This window comes from Clinocottus analis, unplaced genomic scaffold, assembly GCF_023055335.1.
Source record: "Clinocottus analis isolate CAN_PGR_092001 unplaced genomic scaffold, fCliAna1.0.p SCAF_5, whole genome shotgun sequence".
In the NCBI taxonomy this organism is placed as follows: Eukaryota; Metazoa; Chordata; class Actinopteri; order Perciformes; family Cottidae; genus Clinocottus; species Clinocottus analis.
In genome coordinates, this window is record NW_027176207.1 from 17,256,879 (window position 1) to 17,276,421 (window position 19,543).

The window sequence follows — 19,543 nt, forward strand, 5'->3', positions numbered from 1 at the left end:
CAGGAAAAAAAGCAGACCAGACTGCTCTCGATGTCTAAATAAACAATGTAAAGCCATGATGGGATAATATTAAAACATATGATGTATTTGGACAAACACCCAAGCAAGGATTTTAATTTCTGCATTATTTATATATCGTTTGCATGCATGAGTTATATTTTTTGAGCCATTTTTTTTTTTGTTCAAAGAGCAGGTTAGTTAGGTTGTTTCCCTAGCAAGAGATTCATCTTCTGAATCCAGGATCTCTTATCTGACACTGGAGCGTTTTGCAGCTGCCATAGAAACGCTGCAATGCTGGCAGCCGGCGCTGATGGAGGGCAGCGTGGGGAGACGCAGTCTTGGAGGATGACTCATGGTCAAATGTGAAGGATGTTGGGAGATTCTGTTTTCTCCTGTAAAAATAAATAAATAAATAAATATCAGATCTGCTCGTCAGACCACAGAGAAGGGAGAAGGGGGGGGGGGGGCTAATGTGGGATGAACTCAGGGCCAAGGTCAGAGCAATAAGGTGAGCAGAGGCTCGCCAGGGCATACTTAAACAGAAGATTAAAATTTATGAGCAATCAGCCACAAAAAAGATAAAATGAAGGATATCGGGAGTGATTATTCCTGGAAGTAATTGTTTAGTTTCTTGGAGTCTCCACAGATTTATATGCACTTGTGTACTTCACACAGGGCTGTATATACTGAATGTTTTTAGAGATCTACATCATGTTTTAGCTTCAACACAAAAATCTAAAATAGTTTTAAAAACGTAAACCTATAATCTCAACATCGTGATTAGACCTGAAAGGACCTTTTTTTTTTGTTTTGTTTTTTTAAAGCAATCTTTGTTGTTGCTGTATTCACAGTTGCATAAAGACATTAATCTTAAAGGCATCATGCTTCTCGTTCAATCTTGAGAATATTGTTTCTTCATATCAAAGAATACAGAGAAGATATTATTTTCCTAAGAATGCAGCGGGGTTAGTTTCATACACGATCTGAACCCGCCGGTGGATTTAACTCTAATGTCCTTGGTCATTCAAGCTTTATAGTGAACTAACTGATTTAAGAGTGGGTTTATGGCCTTTTTTTACGTCCTGCAAATTCAATCTATGCAAAAAAAGAGGCTGCGGTGCATGTGTGCAACACTAATGTAAAGTCATTTCGGATTGATCCACGCCTCAGTTTGTTATTCTTTTGGGACATTCCATTTATTTTTGCTGTACATTTCTTCTGGGACTACACACTACAAATCATAGTCTTGAGTTGCATTTCACTTTCGTTTTTTTTTTTGTTGCTTGTCTTTATAAATTGACCTCAGTCGTGTTCTGATTAATTTAAATTCATGTAATGCTGAAAAAAAATGAGAAAAAAAAGTGTATATTGATCATAAGTAACAACATTTTTGTAGCATACACCAACAAGTTTACAACTGCAGCTCAGTTGACGAATTGGTTGAGTTTTCTTGTTTGGATACTGACTTGATAGGGCTCTCTCTCTTTCTGTCTCTCTCTCTCTCTCTCTCTCTCTCTCTCTCTCTCTCTCTCTCTCTCTGTCTCTGTCTCTGTCTTCGAAAAAAAAAGTTTGCATGCAACTAATAAGAAAATCGTAAAGCTAGAACCGACGCGGCTAACGAGCGCCGCGGGTTTTGTTGTCCCGATCCCTTGACTGTAAGGCAGGCAGTTCCATTTTTGAAGAGGCCGCAAACAGCTTTACCTTTCCTCCACGTCTACGGTTCATCTCAAGATTTTTGAATTTCAAAAAGAAAAAAAAAAAATGTCTCCACACGTTACTTCCTCAGATGGTCTTGTGTCATGAGCGCCATTTTTATGATTATTATTTTTTTCCCGTTCACTTTGCATTCAAAGCGAGCTTACGTTACTGTGAATCCAAGTGTGGGTATCGTCGTGGGCGCTGAAACGCAGCTTGGCGCCAGTACGAGTGGAGAGAGAGAGAAAGATAGAGAGAGAAAGCGAGAGAGAGAGAGAGAGGACGTAAAACTGACTCGGTCATGTCAGTTACGCGGCAATGTCTCTGTAACTTTTTGTCACCAACCGCCACGAGCCACTGGTCACACCAGACAGTTGGGGATGTGCTGAAATGAGCGAGGGTGAGGTTTCATTGCTGAGGAATTCAACTTTCATAAGTTACATCGTTTCAAGGAAGACGACGATTGCCTACTTTTACGAAGAGTTAATTTTAGGATGACCTTTTTTTCTGGTGACCAATTGTGATCATCAGGATCTTGTTGCTCTGTCGCCACTCCAGTGGGAAGCAGCATTGTTTTTTGGGGGAGGGGGGGTGATGAGTCTTCTCTTACGGTAGACAGACAGCCTGTTTGCTGACGAGCAGCATGAGGATGGAGAGGAGGGCGTAAGGAGAGCCGAGCTGCTGAATGATGGGCTTGTTCGTCTGGTTTTGGCCGCAGCCCAGCAGAGTGCGGCCCTCTTTTGTCCGTTGCTGACCAGCCCACTTCTTACTGGAAGACATCCCAGGTTCTTTGTGCTGCTTTTTCCGCCGAACTCTCCCACCGTCCGGTTCACCCTCGGCCTCCCGCTCGGCTCCAGATAGGCATCAGCAGTGGATGCAAATGGGGGGGGGTAAAAAAAGGCCGTAACAGAGCCACCGAGGAAGATTTACATTCATCCAATGTTACGCTTCATCCGAAATCTCCATGTTCACTGTCGTTGAAACCAATGGTTGTCACTTCAGTCCACCATTTTTATTTGAGATTTTAAGCTGCAGGTCTAAAGTGAGTGACACCTCCTCCTCATGCCCATTGTCTCCTCTTCTATCCTCCCACCGTGCTCTGCTCCGGCTCTCCTTTTAACTCATCTGTGTCTCTTGGCAGACGAGCTCTGCAGTGATGGAAAGTTGCTGAGAGCAGAGCGACCCCTCCACCACCTCCTCCTCCTCCTCCTCCTCTCTGCCGCCATCTGTCGTCAGGATTATCCGCTTGTCCACTCAGCAATTTACAAGCAAGGCCAGTTGGGATTAGTCGGCCCATTGCGGGAGTTTCCTATTAAATAATGTGCATGTCTCCTATATTGTCGGCTACATACATCCGCATCGTCATGCCGTGATCTCACCCTGACACAGCGTTGTTTTAATGCTTTATTGACGGTTTGTGTTCGGGAGGATTTCATTCCTGTTTCATCTCGGGTTGAAAAGCCAGTGATACGGCTTTCATACCATCATGACACAAAACCATTTGAGGCGTCGTCGCAGCTCTTTAAAAACCTTAACGCATGTTGTGTCACTTTGTGCTTTGCAGAAAATGCCCCCCTCTTGATTTGTTCGCTAGAATCAATGTTTAGAAATTTTGGAAAGTTCATTAAACCTCCTACAACTGCCCAGGACTTTTGACAGGTCATGGAAACGGTCAAATTTTGACGGACGGTTATGGTTATGTCGGTCCAATTTAACTGAGCTTTGTGGGAACTTTTAAACAGACCAATGGAGGACTTAAAATTTGAGGTGCATTAACATTTTAACAGCCTCTGAGGCTAAGCTTTGAAATCATGGAATAAGTATAAAAAATATAACATTCCATCTTTTTTTCTGTCACAATTTCCTAAATTTGGTCATCAAAATTTCCCTTTTTTTTTTTTTTTTACATGTTCTTTATTGAAGCAGTTTGTTTTCATTGTGTCCCTCATGGCAATTAAGAAAGCGACATTATATATTTGTAAGTGTCTGTGTCCAAAATTCACATGTAATTTCTATACTTGCAAAAATATTACCCATATCATTTTATGACACTGCCTTGCCGATACCTGATATTTGATAATAATAAAAACAAAAAAAAACATCTGATTTAATTGGTCTGATCTGATCACACTGACCGGACTACTACGTTCTTTTAACTTTCATCGGGAAGACAAGCCACATTATTTCCATCGCTCGGAGCCTGGGTCACTGCCACATAAACTGCATCTGATCCTAAAAACCTGCGAATCCCTCCGTAAGAGTTATGAGAGGGATGCAGAGATACACATACAACAGATATTCTTTTGTCACTTGATAGATTCTTATTATCGAAAGTCTTAAGTTCATCCTCTTCGCTCAGGGTTTGATGAAGCTGTTGATGTGCGTGTGTATAGATAGAGGTTTATTGTAAGATTATGAAACTGACTGATTCACAACTAGAATGGTATGCCGTTTATTTTCTAAATTATATTTTAAAGCATTTTGTTTTTTCCATATTTTTGTGTTTGCGCTTTCTGACTTTGCTTGTGATGACGTCAACTTCTGAGGGTTGGTAAACCAAAGACTGACGGGCGCTTCAGTTAACTGTACGTGTAGAGATGTGAAGACATTTACCGCTGTTGTTGTTTTACTCAGACATGCTGTGAATGGTTTGTCTTAATAGCAAAGTGACCCACTTCTCACTAACATAACTACTACATTTGGGTCCCAGAGAGTGACCAGGAAGTTGGGTTTGTGAAGAATGTTTTTCCTCTGAGGATTCATTGCAGATTTAACAGTTGTTTTAATTTATTCTCCACTCACGCACACACTAGAATAAAATCCGCTTTAACTGCAACATAAAGATTTGTACTGATAAAATGTTTCGCATTACAAAAAAGGAGGGAAAAAAAGGCTTTCTATTACTTGTAAGTAAGGATAGAACGGGAACCTGGACACCAAGGTTAACGCGCAAACCGCCATGGCTCTGCTGCGGCATGCTAAAGCTATTTAGCACAGGCTTACCCTGTGCGGCACATTTTCCGGCTTCTTGCTAACACCATTTTCAGCAATCTTTTACTACATGCTAACACTTTATATATCTAATTTTTTTATATTTGCAAAATGTTGTAGAGATCATGCTGACACTTAATCTGACATTTTTGGTTGACTGAAACTTTAGCACAAGTCTTGAGAGTTCACTCCATGCTAATGATTTAGCATCCATGTCATAGAGTCCATGCTAACGCTTTATCTCACATTACTGAGCCATGACAAACTCCAAGCTAACGCCTAATTTATGTTGAGTCATCTCACACGATTAAGTTATTGTAGCCTTGAAGCTAACACTTAAGCGCACTTTAGCCTATTGCTAACTTTATTTTGAGTGACTATGGCTCATTGAAGGTCAGACTACATGCTAACAATTTATCGTTTTGAACGCTTAATGTGTTGAGTGAGACACAGAATTGCATATAATGACAAGTGATTGCAGGCTCCATGCTAAAGGTTTTGACTGCGCTACTGTGTCTGACACAGAAATGCAGATTAATTAAATTGGTTATGAGATGAAACCTTAAGGAACAAGACTTTGGCTCTCTTCACGGCTCGGAGTTGTAGCCATCAATGCTGTGACGTAAAAAAAAACAACAAGATTTTACCATTATTGGTCTAAAACGTAATGAGCGCTTCATTGCATCCAAGTGTGAATGTTGTCTGTGTTCCCATCAGTGAGGTCAACACTTAATTCACACGTAATTCCTTTGTCATTTTCCTTCCAAAATCATACAAAAAAAATAACAAACGAATAGTGCTTAGCGGTGTGAAGTTTGGAGTTTCTATGGATGGTTGGGATGACTTGCTAAAGACAGAGGATTTTTGGCTCAAGGCAGAAGATTTTAAGGGTAAAATAGGTTTAATAATTGTGGTTCCAATGCCACGTCGATGTCATATTGGATGGAGAGTAACCTTTACATCGTACTCTGCTGGGATCAGACTACACAGCATCAACCTGATAGCAGCCTCTGGGACAAAAATGAGCCAAAAATGCTTTTTTTCACCTGGAGTTTTAAGCCATCTCTTACCTAGTTTGACAACAATTACAACCATGATGGTAACCCGTAGAAGCACATGTCACTCCTCCACGACAAAGCGGTGAATTCATGTGTGAAAGAGTCCAGTGGAACAGAGAAAAAAGTCCCCGCTACCTCAATTGTCCGCGGGTCTATTGTGTGGTCGGCCATCTTTCTTGCCAATCCTTTTCACCTGATTTATGTCTTTACTTCGTCTGAACATCTAATGTTTGCAGGGTTTGTCGTCTGTTGCAAAATACAGCAGAGATCAGTAGTCCCCCCATCGTCTAAAGTGGTGTCTTTTAAAGATGTACAGCAACAACATTTAGTCGTTTGATTTCTTCTGATATGACGTGAATGCGGCGTTAGGCCGGTGAACTGCACACAAATTGACTTTGAGACATTTTATCGTAGAGATTTCCGATGAGCTTTGATTCCTAAGCACTGCAAAACAAATTCAAATAAATAAACTGTGCTACTGGGACGGATTGTGATCTGTGGAGACCGTGAACCAAATTTCAGTGGTGTTTACAGGTTGCGGCTGTATTTATCACCTTTTTTATTATCATCATATCCTGAAGCAGAATTTCTGTTTCACTCAGTTTTGGTGTTCACTGGAATTCCGAAGTAAACGTTTTTGTTTTTATAAAGTCATATCATTCATTATATATTATCTGGTTGATTGCAATGCATTTACTGCGAGGATGAGAATAAAACATGTCCTTTTTTGATTCTGATGAAATGAAGGCTGATACTATCTATACGCTATCTATATTTTCAAATGATCAAGCAAATCCCACATTGGTGTTTTTTTGTTTTTTTTCTCAACGGACATTTGAGGTTGAACCCCTTTTTAAAAGCATAAATATATTGTGAATAGGTTTGCTGTGTTTCTGTTGTTTTAGACCTTTCATCTGTCATTGTAGTGGATGTGTATGTTTTGGAGATTTAAATCTTGACCTGCTGTCCGTGTCGCTCACTGGTTTGCCGTCGGGTGTGCGTCTGACTTAAACGCAGCACCGTCACAACCTTTAACACTTCCTGCCTCACATTATTTTTGATAGCATTCTATTTCATACATATCAGATTTGATGCATCTGTCTTCATTTTTTTTTTTTTTTTTTTGTAGCATGAACTTTTTGGAGGAAATTTCTGAAATCTGAAAACAGACTTGACTGTTTTACAAAATAGCTTAAAACAATTGATGTGAGAGGAGTTATGTACTGTAGCTGGAACTTGTGAATTCAGAGCACCCCTTTAAAATTCAATAAATTTGATTTGATAGACTGTTTTGAACTAGCCTCTGTTTTGTTTTCCTTGTCTTGTAATCCGCACACCATCAACATCTATTTTTGTTCTTATTTTAAAGCCACCGAAAACTTAAAATCTTACATACTCACTTTCATTTCCCCTGACATTGTGTTCACATTGGCCCATTTCGATCGTGTGGAGGGACGCTAGTTTGTCTCATCTGTTCCATTTCATTTTAAACGTAAAGCGGCTGTAATCAATATTTTTTATATCACATGACATTGTAAAAGGGGTCGCTGCTATGGATGAACTTACAGAGAATCATCACCTGAATCTGCTGCTCCCACTGGAGCTGATAAGACAATAAACAATGTATGTCGTCTTACAAGGTGTCAAACTGTGTCTTCAAAGACTGAGATGAGAGGGAATAAAATCCAGACGGCCATCACGAAGGAATTTGAAGATGATTGTCAGCAAGTAACTTTTAGAGAAGACGTCAGACCACCGTCATCATTTTGTGTCTGCTTAAATAAAGATTATCGACATTTTCTTCTTCCCCTTTTCTTGTACGGTGTGTTCAGTGTCTGTGCCTGGTCGTGGTGCCTTCAGGGCTTTCTCTGAGCTGTAATGTAAAGCTGTGGCCACCGAGAGGCACTGCTGGCTCAAGCTCAGGGGAGACGTGATGGTGGCGTAGTGAAAGGGTCATCCTGCTTCTCCGATGGGTTTATCCAACACTCCAGCTGAATGTCTGACGATGCCTCAATCTGTGGGTAGAGTGATGTTTTCATAATCACCATCAAAGCACAACGTTTCTTTAAATGCAACATAGGAAAATCAACCTGGAAATAATTACCATGACAAATGCATCAGAATGTTGAGACGCCAGGCTTAATGTGATCTCTGCTTCATGAGCCGCTATGACAACACAATAAATATAAATACATATCTCTTTATTCGCTGCTGATGAGGTTTTTGGGTGAAATGTTCAGTGGCCAAGAGATCTCAATGCAACGCAAATTGCAAAGAAATGGACAAAACACAAAAAAATTAAGACATTTCATTTGCCAATTTTGCAATACGTGTGTAAAGAAAGGGACTATAAACACAGACAAGTATATTACTATTATATTTGAATATTTATTTTAGATTAAAAGGGGACATATAAAAACTGAGTCTCTCTGCACATACATTTGGGTATCTGCGGAGTGACGACAACCCACAAACTATGAAGTAAGACAACCCAGTGAGTTAGTGTGGGCTGTCTACACCAGACAACATGTGATCCAACACGGCAATCAGATTTCGCTCACCTTCCTGTGTCACATGCTGGCTCATCAGAATAAATGTTCCATGTCTTGAAATTGACCCGTAAGAAAGTCACTCAATCTAGTAACACAGTTTTATCAGCAGCAAAGAGCCGAAAGCTTTTGAATACTCCTGGCTCCTCCCCCTATTTGATCTTTTCCTGCCCCCTTTATGTCCAAAAATACAGAGGCAAACCTGTTGCTCCCGGGCTTAAGAGACAGAGATAGCTTAGTCAACACACTGGCCCGGGGCAGCAGGGGTAAACATCGAGGAAACAAATAGTCGATGCACCATCGGCCGTCTGACACTTCAACTGGTTCCCTCCGAAAGGTTAGTTTGATCATTACTCAGCTCTTGCCTGCACTGAGAACCTGATCTGGCCGTGCAGTACGTAATCTCATTTCCCAAGATGACATTGTGCGTGAGTTTTCCACAACTTATAAATAACAACCGCTCTTGCTTTGACCAGATGAGAGGAGAGCGCGAGAGAATACGCACATCGAGAGAAGTCCTCCATGGAGCTTGATGGGACTTTAACGGCTTGCTCCCTGCACCGAGTCCTCCTTTAAAAACAGCTTTGCGTCTCCAACCCAACTGAGAGATTGGCATGGAACACAGCCGGTATCTTTAAAGGAAGGAACTGGAATCGATTTGAAAAATTTCATTTTGAGGACGTGAATCAGAGAAGTGAGAAGAAAAACAAGACTATTGAGACTGAAGGTTTGGTTTCTGAGCTTTGAACCGACCACCCCATTACTCATCTGACTAGAATCTCAGGGGTGGTGAGGGTCACTGAAGAAGCCATGGAAGGAGCCACAGAGGGTGTTCAGGAGGTCATGGTGAGCGAGGCTCTGGTTCAGTTCAGGGCCACTTTGCAAGCCGCCGTAAGGGAGGTGCACGTGGACGTAAGTGCTTTCAAGCAGCGCATCGAGCAGAGGATCGAGGGCCTGTGCATTTCCAACGGACCCTTGGCCGAGGCCGTGGCCCGGCTGCAGGAGGAGAACCTGCAGCTCAGGTCCAAGATGGAGGCCCTCGGCCGCGTGGTGGAGGGCCTCTACGGGGCGAACATCGAGAGGAGTGCTGCCGAAGTGAAGGGGAAGAACGTGGAGGACAGTATCGACAATGGGCCATCGGGAGGAGAGCGGAGGGGCCCGGTTTACTCCGGAAGATCAGAGCACAGCCGGTCAAGTCAGTCCACGACAACATACTCTGAAACATCAGGGTCAAGTGGAGGATCAAGCCACGCTGCTGCTGCTGCTGCTGCTGCTGCTGCTGCTGCTCCAAGCAACACCCCAGCTCCTCCTCCATGGAGAGCAAAGAGACAAGCTGAAAATACCGTGAGTACTCAAGTTATTCTACAGATCATGCAATTTACAGAAGAAAGGCTATTACGACAAAGAGAGGAATGACGAGTGGGTGATGAAGAGGTGTAGGCGGGGGTCAATGAGCCTGGTCACCAAAACATGATGCACCTGTGAAGAGCTCGGGGAGACCTCTCTCTGTCTTCTTTCTACCAACATGGATTGGGTGATGGATCACTTATAGGAATCTAGATCACCAATATCATTAGACACTGGACCGTGGTGGTCTGTTCTCGATACATTAACTGCTGTGTTCTCCTTGAGAAAAGGGGAGACACTGAATTACAACTCTCCAAGAAGTCCAGTTTGAGTAAGAGATCTGTGAGTTTGAAGGCGTATCCTAGCGCAGTGGTTTATAACATTACCAGACCAAACTGTATAACTCTAGAAAGTTCTCACGATGACAGCAGCCCTCTCTACGTTGCCCCCGTTTACATCGCAGAGGCCACAAGAAAGATTACCTCTTCGTTTTCTTTTTTTTCTACGCTGTATGTCGAAAATCAACCCCATTTTACTGCACCGACTCTACAGCCTCAGCAGCTTTCTAAAATAAACCTGTCCATCTTCCATTCCCGAGTTAATTGCGCTCGTCAAAACTCTCCCGTCACAAAGTTTTGCCTTTGTCAGGTACGAGTCCTCAAAATGTCACAAAAGATCACCAAACCCGAAACACCGTACATTTTCCAACACGAAGAACATGATTGTCAGCAACTAAATCATTTATGGTGAACGGAAAACCATTTCCCATGTGTGTGAAGGAAATAATCCCTCAAATGCTCAGACCTACTCATGATGTGAGCTTTCCTGATCCATGAAAAACACATATACTTAACCTCTGACTTCAGTTTCACACATTTTTGAGTGGCGGTAACTGCTGCATAGGCGCTGCATCACCGGCCAATTAATTCAATTGCAATCAAATTATTACAACCTTGAATATTCAAATAATTACCATTACTGGGGTTAATCTATACATTGGGCCAAATCCATTTAAAAACAACCGCACCACTCCCTTTACCCACTAACTCTTCTGCTCATGATCTGTTTTAAACCAGCAGGTCCTCCAAAGGGCACAAGTATTTCGGGGTCTTTGATATGGGACTGAGCTTTGGCGCTGATATCTGCTTCGGCAGCCCTGAAAACCTTTGAAGTGAAGTCAGATCAGTCAGAGATGTAGTGCGTTACCTGGTGAACAAGAACTGCACACAATGCATGATGGAGGAGTACACATATTGTGTTGTCCCGTAACCCCCATGCTCACAAATAGGTGTATAATAAATCACTATTCCCTAATCGTTGGGGAATCTTGCACGCCAGCCAATCCAAGTTTCGAATCTCCGGATGGAAAGTTGACTTGCGTCTACGTCCCCGTCAATAATACCCTGAGCCCACACCATGAGACGGACAAACAGCTGTCCTGTCAAAACGCACACCATGCCAACATTCCTGTCCGCTGAAATCACCGGGTCTTCTACAACCCGTCAGCCCGTCCATCTGACGTACCATTCAAACCCCATCTCAGTACCAGGACCAGTATAGCCTTCCAATTCATCACGTAATACTCTGCTTCATCAGTTTCAAATTGGACATCATCTTTCTTTAATATTTGTAAAAGCTGTCGAGGAGGGTGGGTTGGGAGGGGGGTCTCCAATAATTTCTGTAACTTTCCGAGGACTGCGCCCACTTCAACACAGCGGGTGAAAAGGTCGGCACCATTATCCCAATTTGGTCTTGTCTCATGTTGCCAGCGAGCTGAAGCCGATAGCGAGACACACCACTAATGACCTATAGTTCTCCAAACAATCTGCAGAGACTCCATGTTATTGTGTAAAGTTGTTATATAAAGTTGTGTTGGTGAAAGTGTGAGCAGACAGATACACATCTAGTAAGCACCTGTGTTCAACGTCCAATATAAACTCAGTTTTTGCTCTTGTCTGTCTGCCATTTGGTGCTGGATTGGTAGAGTAGAGGTTTTTTTTAATATATATAATTGGAGGAGAACCGTAAGACTGAATCAAACGGTAAAGTTGTGCGGCGTAAAATCAAAACAATAAACTTAAAGGAGCTAAAATGCTTCGTACATTTGAGAGGAACAGCAGCAACATCTCCAACATGCAAGTCATCATTTAATCTATTGTTCATAAAATTATAAGAGGTACCAAACGTGGATTATTTAAATATCTTATTGCGCTGTTTGTAGTATCTAAATGTGATTTTAGTGTTAAAAAGTGGTTAGAATGAATGAAATGCAGGTGGAAAGGTGAAACGGGTTATGCGTCATTCCTCTGTCTTCCAGATCATTCATCAATGATGATAACATTTTTTTTAAAGACAAACAAACATGTATCTTTGTGCGTTCATCAGTAGCCTACCAAGGATTGTTTGCATGTTTCTACGAAGAATCCAAAGTGATACGGCGGTAAACCCAGCCAGAGGTTGAACAGATTTATGGGGTCAGACCGAGTCACGCTGTGACATCCTACGGGAGCTATTGTGAAGCGCGGGGATCACCGCGGCGCTAATCCTCCTGACGACCAGTTGACGGGCCCGGCTGAAATGGCTTCATTGCGTGGCTGCCAGACCACTGCGTGCCTCTGGAAAACAAAAGGCAGAGGGGTTGGGGGGCGGGGAGGGAAAGGGGCAAATGCAGGCCAAGCTCCAGGCCGATACACTTGAATGGCCCATGCCAACTCCCCGATTTCCAAAGCATCCATTTGGGGCTATTTTGGGACGTAAGAAGAGTGCAGCGGAAACTCTCTCAAAAGGACTGATTGCAAAATCCAAAATAGCTTCTCAGTAGGAACACGGGTTTGTTGGCCTCAGCTGTCATTTAAGGAGAAGCTTTCAGCTGTTAACAGCTGAAGATCCCACGTTAGATTTAGAGAACGGAGCGTGTACACAGGCACTCACACACAGACAGATTTACCACGGAGGATAAAGGCCTAAAATTAATTTTAGCTCCACAGCAGTCTGACAGACAAAAAGAACCATCTGTGTTTGTTTGCTGTGAGCCATTCAATGAGTGATGTTGCCACGACAAATGTATAAAAAGACACAGCGAGTGTCGCGTCTTGCATATCTCGTGCTGAGATAATGGCCGGCCAAGGAAACAGGATTCCTTGTGCAATTCTTCAATTGCGTTCCTCGTGTTTTACCGGTCTTTTTTTTAAAAAAAACAAATAAACACAGTAGATTATTAGTCCTATTTATTTAAATGTCATTACCAAGGCCGGTAAATGTGAACACATGAAACAGAGGCGATTGAACAGTACAGATAAAACTGATTCTGAGCCTAAACCAGAACATGTTTTGACTTTAGTAAATATAACAAGACGATTCTTGCTGTGACGTGACACCAAGAAGCATTTTTTAAGATTGTTTTAACGTATTAAAACAACGAGGAACACCTTACTATCAATAAAGCACTTTAATCAATTAAACATCGCTGCAATATACACCCTTTAATATTTAACACTAGACAGTTGTTGTTTTTCCACAATACCCTCCTTTTTAAATGTGAAAGTTAAGCGTAATTGCTATCAGAAGCACCACAAAGCATTGTGGAGGAGGAAACCACCTCCCATGGCTCAATGATAAAACTCTCATTGACTCTAATTAAAATGACAAAAATGTGATTTTGCCAGGAATACATTCAAAACATACACCGTATGTTTGGATCCCTACAAGGCTGTTCATAAAAGATCCTCTTCTACATAGGTGGAGGATGTCGGTGCCACCCATCATCCATTAACTCAGTTATTAAATATAATATGATTGCATGCTTTGTACGTCTTGTCTTTACTGAACAGGGCACTGATGCAAAAGGAGAGAAAAATGTTGCCGCGATTGCACAAGAGAATGGGAACCCAGGTAGGTGGATAATCTCACAACTTCTACGCATTTAACCCGACAAGCCTCACCTCATGTGTGTTTATGTCTCTTTAGAAATCTCCCATCAACCTCTCAGCACCATCATAAAACCAAGCGCAGAGTCCTCTGCCGTAACTCTCTCTCCTAAGTGCAGCTTGGGAACCCCCGCCATGTCCGGTTTGTGGATCCATGGACATGTTATAAAGTTCACACGACATTGCATGCTTGTTTTTGTTGATTCATTTTGGTGCTTTCATCCGAGCTTTTTGTTTCATTTTTTAACTGGTGGCCGGCCCTGACACAAGGCTCTCTCGGTTCAAGTTCACCGGAGTTCGGTTCACTTTTAGCTGTGAATGCGGGCCGATCTAAAAATAGGACGTGAACCAAAACGAGGATCAACATTGAGACAGGCAGCGATAAAAATGGTGTGAAAAATGTCACGGACCCAAATGAGGAGGCGAAAGCTCTCAACGGGAACACCGTTGCTGCCGGTCACACACACACACACACACACACACACACACACAAACACTGAAGTGTTCACATTATTTAGCAACACAACGGAGCTCCAATATTTCTCGGACCTGCACCAAAGCACAGTGTGAACGCTCACTGAACCAAATTTAAACTGGTGCTGAACTGTAGGTGTGAGAGCACCTTGAAGCTCCACTAGGGGGCGCTGTTGCAGATAAAAGGAGACAACAGTATGTCCAAAACGGTGTTCCTGAATCGTCAAATTAAAATGAGTGTTCAGTTTTTTTCTGCAGAATGATATTCCCGGTAAACTTAAAAATGATAACCTCTAATTCATCACATGGATACTTTATTGCCGTGTGTTACTATTTTTATTACAAACAATTGCTATAGTTCACTCCTATAGGCTGCAGTGATTTATTTAAATATATTGTGCCAAGGAGGTGATATATTAACGGTTTGTTTATTCATCATTAATATTAAATATAAACTACTGTCCTGATTTTAATGAAACATGGCGGACAGTAGTGACATGGGCCGAGGGAGAATTACATTTTGAATACACCAAGAAAGAATCAGGTCTTCTGACTTAACCCCACAATCCCCTCTCTGCAGCGCTGAAGCCCAGCGGTGACGCTCCAGCTGTCCCACAGTCTCCGGCCTCAGCGCCCATCGCGACAAAAGCAGAGTCTCCTGCTACATCTGGTGAGAGCGAACCATCTTCCTGTTTCTGTCCGAATCTGCTTTCCCAGTCCAACCAAACCCGTCACTTAAAAATCTCTCTTTTTCAGACACTGATGGACTCAAGCCCCATCTTCCTGTCACTGCCATGATAACCAAACCCAGTCCAGACGGTCTGGTCGCCACCAAACCTACCCAGTCTCCAGCACTGGTGCTGAAAGCAGCGGGTCATTCTCCAGCAGAGGCTCCAACAGGTGAAGCAGAGCGATGCTCTTCTGTAAGAGGCCAGCAAGTGGCTCTTTTGTTTCATGTCCGCACAGACTTTTAGTGTATATTCATAAGATTTGATCCTCAAAAGTATCGGGCCGTATTTACTGTGTGCACATTAGTAAATAATATAGATGTGCAACCCATTAGGTAGTGGTAGAATGTAGCTATTGTACATTTCCTGCTACTCATGGATGGATTATCAGTTAATCGTTCTCAGGGTACAGACATGCAAAAGGTCCCACCATCCTTTCTACAAAACCAAGACTCTTTGATGCTGTTTTGCGTCTCTTTGTGGTAGTTTTGTGTCTCTTTGTGGTGTTTTTGTATCTCTTTGCGATCGTTTTGTGTCTCTTTGTAGTTGTTCTGTTTCTCTTTGTAGTTCTTTTGTTTTCTTTGTAGTTGTTTGGGGTCTCTCTGGAAATATTACACGTTTTACTCCACTAGATTTATTTGACACATAAAGTTATTATACACACAGAAACATGTTGTGAATTCCATGAAATTATGCAATGTAGTAATCTACCCACTGGTATACAATGTATGTGATGCTGGCTCCACACTGGCAAACTAAAATACTCTATAATATAGAATACCATTTTTGAAGGAGCCTTCATAATGAGTCATTTTACTTTTGATACTTTAAGTATATTTAGTTTAAAATGACATTTTGAATTAAGGACCTTTGCTTGGGTATTTTCTTTTTGAACCTTTCACTCCATTTACTCCTTTTTTCTTTCCACTTATTGTTCCATTCCATCTTCACATGTGCAGGTGTGTCTCTAACAAAGGAGCTTCGGTCCCAGGGATCCCAGGAGCAGTCAGGCTCTGCATCTCAGACTTTGGTCCATCATCCTCCTACAGCTGTGACTAAAATCAGCTCTGAGACGTCTGTTGCATCCAGACCTTCTGCACCCAATCCTGCTGTCCCAGAATCCCCGACGCTAAAGCGAGGCGACTATCTACTGAGACGTGGTGAGCACGCCGCTACTATATTGGTTTGTTTTTCTGCTCGAATATCCTAAAATATCCAAAAGGAACATCAAAGCAGGTCTTAATGATTTTTGGGAAATGGCTATTCTTTAGACGTCCCTGAACCCAAGCCATACTTGCCTCTTTCTGCGATGAGCAAACCCAACACGGAGTCTTCATCGCCGGCTGCCACAGGGCCGTCCTCGAGTCTTTTAGCATCACAGGACGCGGCAGTAAAACCTGGGGAGTATCCCTTTAAGCGAGGTGAGTTCAACCAGAGATACGAGGATCTGTCTCTCGATAAAAGTCCTGGGTATTATGCTTGTTTTCAGTTGACATATTATTTAAAAATTCTCCACTTTTGCCCTTTTGTCTCAACTCACGTATTCAGTGCCAGTTCTCAAGACACCCAGTCCCAGTCTGAAGAGAAGTGTGAGCTTCCCACAGCCTGCAGGTAAAATATAGAATCATCAGTCATGTTTATAACAGTATGTGCAAGTATTACAATCAATTTTTGTCTGTCTCTATTTAATCTAGCTCATGCTCTCTTGTTCACTCTGATTTTCTGCTTTTGCAGAAAAATTGCTTCCATCCAAATCAATAATAAAATCTGGTTTCTCACCAAATTTGGACAAGTAAGTCATAACCATGACGTGTGTTTTGTGACATGAAACACACCTACTGTCGATGGATATGGGTGTTTTGTACATTTAGAGCCTGGTGGCAGATTTAGTCGAGATGTAATCATGTCTGCTGTCCGCTGTTTCTCCAAAGGAAGGTGAGCAAGGCCGGCGGGGTTGAGTTCAAGCAGGATGTGATGAAATCACAAACGCTGCCGCGCTCCAACGGGGCGCAGGCCAAGAGGGCCCTCTTTGAGAGGATGAACTCAGAGCCTATCAAGTGAGGGAATTTAGAATACTTTGAACATCATCCTCATTCATAACAATCAATGACATGTCGTCATATTTGCATTTCTGTTGAGTAGAGCAAAGGATTCCAAACCTAAACTGAAGCGCTCTCAGAGTTTTGGAGTTTCCAGTGCCAGTGGTATAAAACAGATTCTCCTGGAGTGGTGCCGCTCCAAAACCATTGGCTATCAGGTATGTCTTTCATCAAAGGTGCAAAATACAATATTCAGAGCTTCTGGTTCGTGCATGTGAGCGAGTCCTTCTGGCTTGCCGTAGTTTGCAGTGTTAGCACTGTTAGCTGCGAGCTGCTGGCTCAGCCGTCACCATCTTGAAAGCTGTTGAGAGGCGATAAAAATGACCCCAATCTTTTTTAAACTGCATTTAAAATGTCCCTCAATCAATTATTTAATACTGTGTGCACATTCTTAGAAGCCCTTTTGTCACAATTCTTCAAAGTTGAGGTCCATTTAGTAGCAGTTTTATAGCTTTTCATCATCTCACATGATCTTCATTGTCCGGTTGGAGTTGCCCAGGAGTCACAGACATGTCGATTATTTTTATTTTTCAGAGTACTTTATAGACTTCTCGTCCATTTTGGCTCCAAAGGCAAGGTTTAAAATTCACTTTTTGACTTTGAAAACATCTGCTTCTGTCAATTGCCTTGCAACTTTATTTATTGTTAAACATGATCCTCATCACCAGATTGTTATTGTCAGATGAAATGAACATTTGCACAATTTGTTTGCTAGTTAGAATAGGAATATCAAAATAAGAGCAAATGAGCCAAAACACCAAAAGATGATGAATTACCTTAAAGACGATTCCCCTGTAATCTCACACCAGACTGATATTTTGACAATAAATTGCCATTTAAGTGTGACTCAAGAACTGAATGAAAATAAAATACATGAAGGGTTTAACGAGATGACGTCATCATCTTTCTTTCAGAACATAGACATCCAGAACTTCTCGTCCAGCTGGAGTGACGGGATGGCTTTCTGTGCTCTGGTTCACTCGTTCTTCCCTCTGGACTTTGACTACAACACGCTGGAAGCTGCAAACCGCAAACACAACCTCCAGCTGGCCTTCTCCACCGCAGAGTAAGCCGACTCAGCTTGACCGTGTGAGGCTGTGAGTGAGTGAGCGTATGTTTAATATATTTTTTTTAAAGGTACCACAGTTCACATGAAAAATTCAACATTGAATCAGACAGATGCAAATGTTTGTCTGTAGGACAGTACGGCACGGCCAAAATTTACATTCAAGAAAAGACTTTGTATATTTTGCTGAATGGTGTGTAAATGCTAAGTACTTATGGAGCATTTTCCCTAATTCTAACAGGAATTTGGAAGAGCGTATCAACACCTTCCTGAGGGAATAAAATGAAGTAAAGTTGTGTTTTAATGCTATTAGATTCAACTTTGTTTGTAAGAGTAAAAAAAAAAAGTTAGTTGTCTTCAATAGTTATTAAAACTGTAAAAAAAAAAAATATATATATATATTTAGCAACATTCTGGCCAGGCACAGAACGCAGGCACATAACCAACATTGTCATGTTTTAGCTTCAGTTATTGTACAGATTAAAAAAAGATATTTGGGATCGTGTTCCCCATGCACAGCGCAATGCTAGCTGTTCCCACCTGTTTCCAGTCACTGTGCTAAGCTAAGCTAATATTCTAGTAAAGCGAGGGTATCAAATTCATCATCTCATTCGCTACCAGAAGGCAAATAAGCAACTTTCCCAAGAAGTCAAACCTTTGCTTTACGACCACTGACAGAGAGCGTCTCAGCTGGAGCGCACGCGTTTGGATGTGCTTTAAACGACTGCAACTGTATATCAGCATTTGTGTTTCGTTCAGGAGATCTGTTGCACTTCTTTATATTTTAAATACGTCTGTACTCCTACGTTTCCAGGAAGCAGGCAGACTGCCTCCGTCTGATCGAGGTGGACGACATGATGATGATGGGGGACAAGCCGGACCCCATGTGCGTGTTTACATACGTCCAGTCCCTCTACAACCACCTGAAGCCGTTTGAGTAACTCTGTATCAGAGTGGTCAGTCTCGATGTTAGTAACCACTGTGTGTCATGAACACTTTGAATGAGCCCAAAATTGGCCTCTTGCCAGGCACACTAATGGAGAACCACTTTTGTTTGAATCACATAAACACAGACTTTAGTGTCAGACACATGTTTTTCTCTGCTAAATTAGTTTTATACTGTATGTGTGCCTTCACCAGTTTCCCCCCATTCCCGTTAGATTTATTTGTGGTTGACTGACACTGATTCTTAACAGGCATTTCAAAGCTGCATCAAAGAAGGGAAGATGAACACTTTTTTTAAACTGTTGTTTTGCTGTTGACCAATCAGTTTTCGGCAACATGAGCAAAGAGTTATGAACCAGCGCAGAGATGCTCCAGTAATAGTACTTTGGAGTCTTGCTGAGTCTTTCAATGTGGAGAAATAAAGCAATTTTCTAATCATTTTCATTTTTAGTGTGGAGTTTTTAAATCATTGTGGCAAACGTGACTATTAAAGACTATTGAGGTCAAGAGGGTGAGTGTAATTGTAACCCTGTGAATGGACGATGCCAGAGATAATATATGATATGGCACGAATGATTGCAGGTAATTTTAATAGCACTTTCTATGATGTTTGTATCTATAATTCATTAAAAACTTATAATGTATGATATTTTGCTCATTCTGCT

General features: G+C 41.9%; 1 protein-coding gene and 1 long non-coding RNA gene across 4 annotated transcripts; one reads left to right on the forward strand and one right to left on the reverse strand.

The window, feature by feature from the left end:
• Window positions 1-6,838: 6,838 nt before the first annotated feature.
• LOC137802135 (uncharacterized) lies at window positions 6,839-8,391 on the reverse strand. 2 transcript variants are annotated; one of them, XR_011079950.1, is made up of 3 exons: window positions 8,306-8,376; window positions 7,849-7,910; window positions 6,839-7,759 (listed from the first exon to the last, which is right to left on the reverse strand). It is a non-coding gene; the product is annotated as an uncharacterized lncRNA (long non-coding RNA). The 2 variants fall into 2 exon arrangements; XR_011079949.1 differs by lacking the exon at window positions 7,849-7,910 and having other exon boundaries at window positions 8,306-8,391.
• A 131-nt stretch (window positions 8,392-8,522) lies between these two features.
• LOC137802133 (smoothelin-like protein 2) lies at window positions 8,523-19,385 on the forward strand. 2 transcript variants are annotated; one of them, XM_068599729.1, is made up of 14 exons: window positions 8,523-8,630; window positions 8,770-9,637; window positions 13,471-13,531; window positions 13,607-13,708; window positions 14,621-14,710; window positions 14,797-14,940; window positions 15,728-15,928; window positions 16,040-16,189; window positions 16,317-16,379; window positions 16,503-16,560; window positions 16,700-16,825; window positions 16,911-17,025; window positions 17,782-17,933; window positions 18,748-19,385. In XM_068599729.1, exons 2-14 carry the CDS (start codon window positions 9,104-9,106, stop codon window positions 18,872-18,874), a joined length of 1,923 nt encoding a protein of 640 aa, XP_068455830.1. In that variant the 5' UTR covers window positions 8,523-8,630; window positions 8,770-9,103; the 3' UTR covers window positions 18,875-19,385. The 2 variants fall into 2 exon arrangements, with proteins under 2 accessions (XP_068455830.1, XP_068455832.1); XM_068599731.1 differs by lacking the exon at window positions 13,607-13,708.
• Window positions 19,386-19,543: the final 158 nt, after the last annotated feature.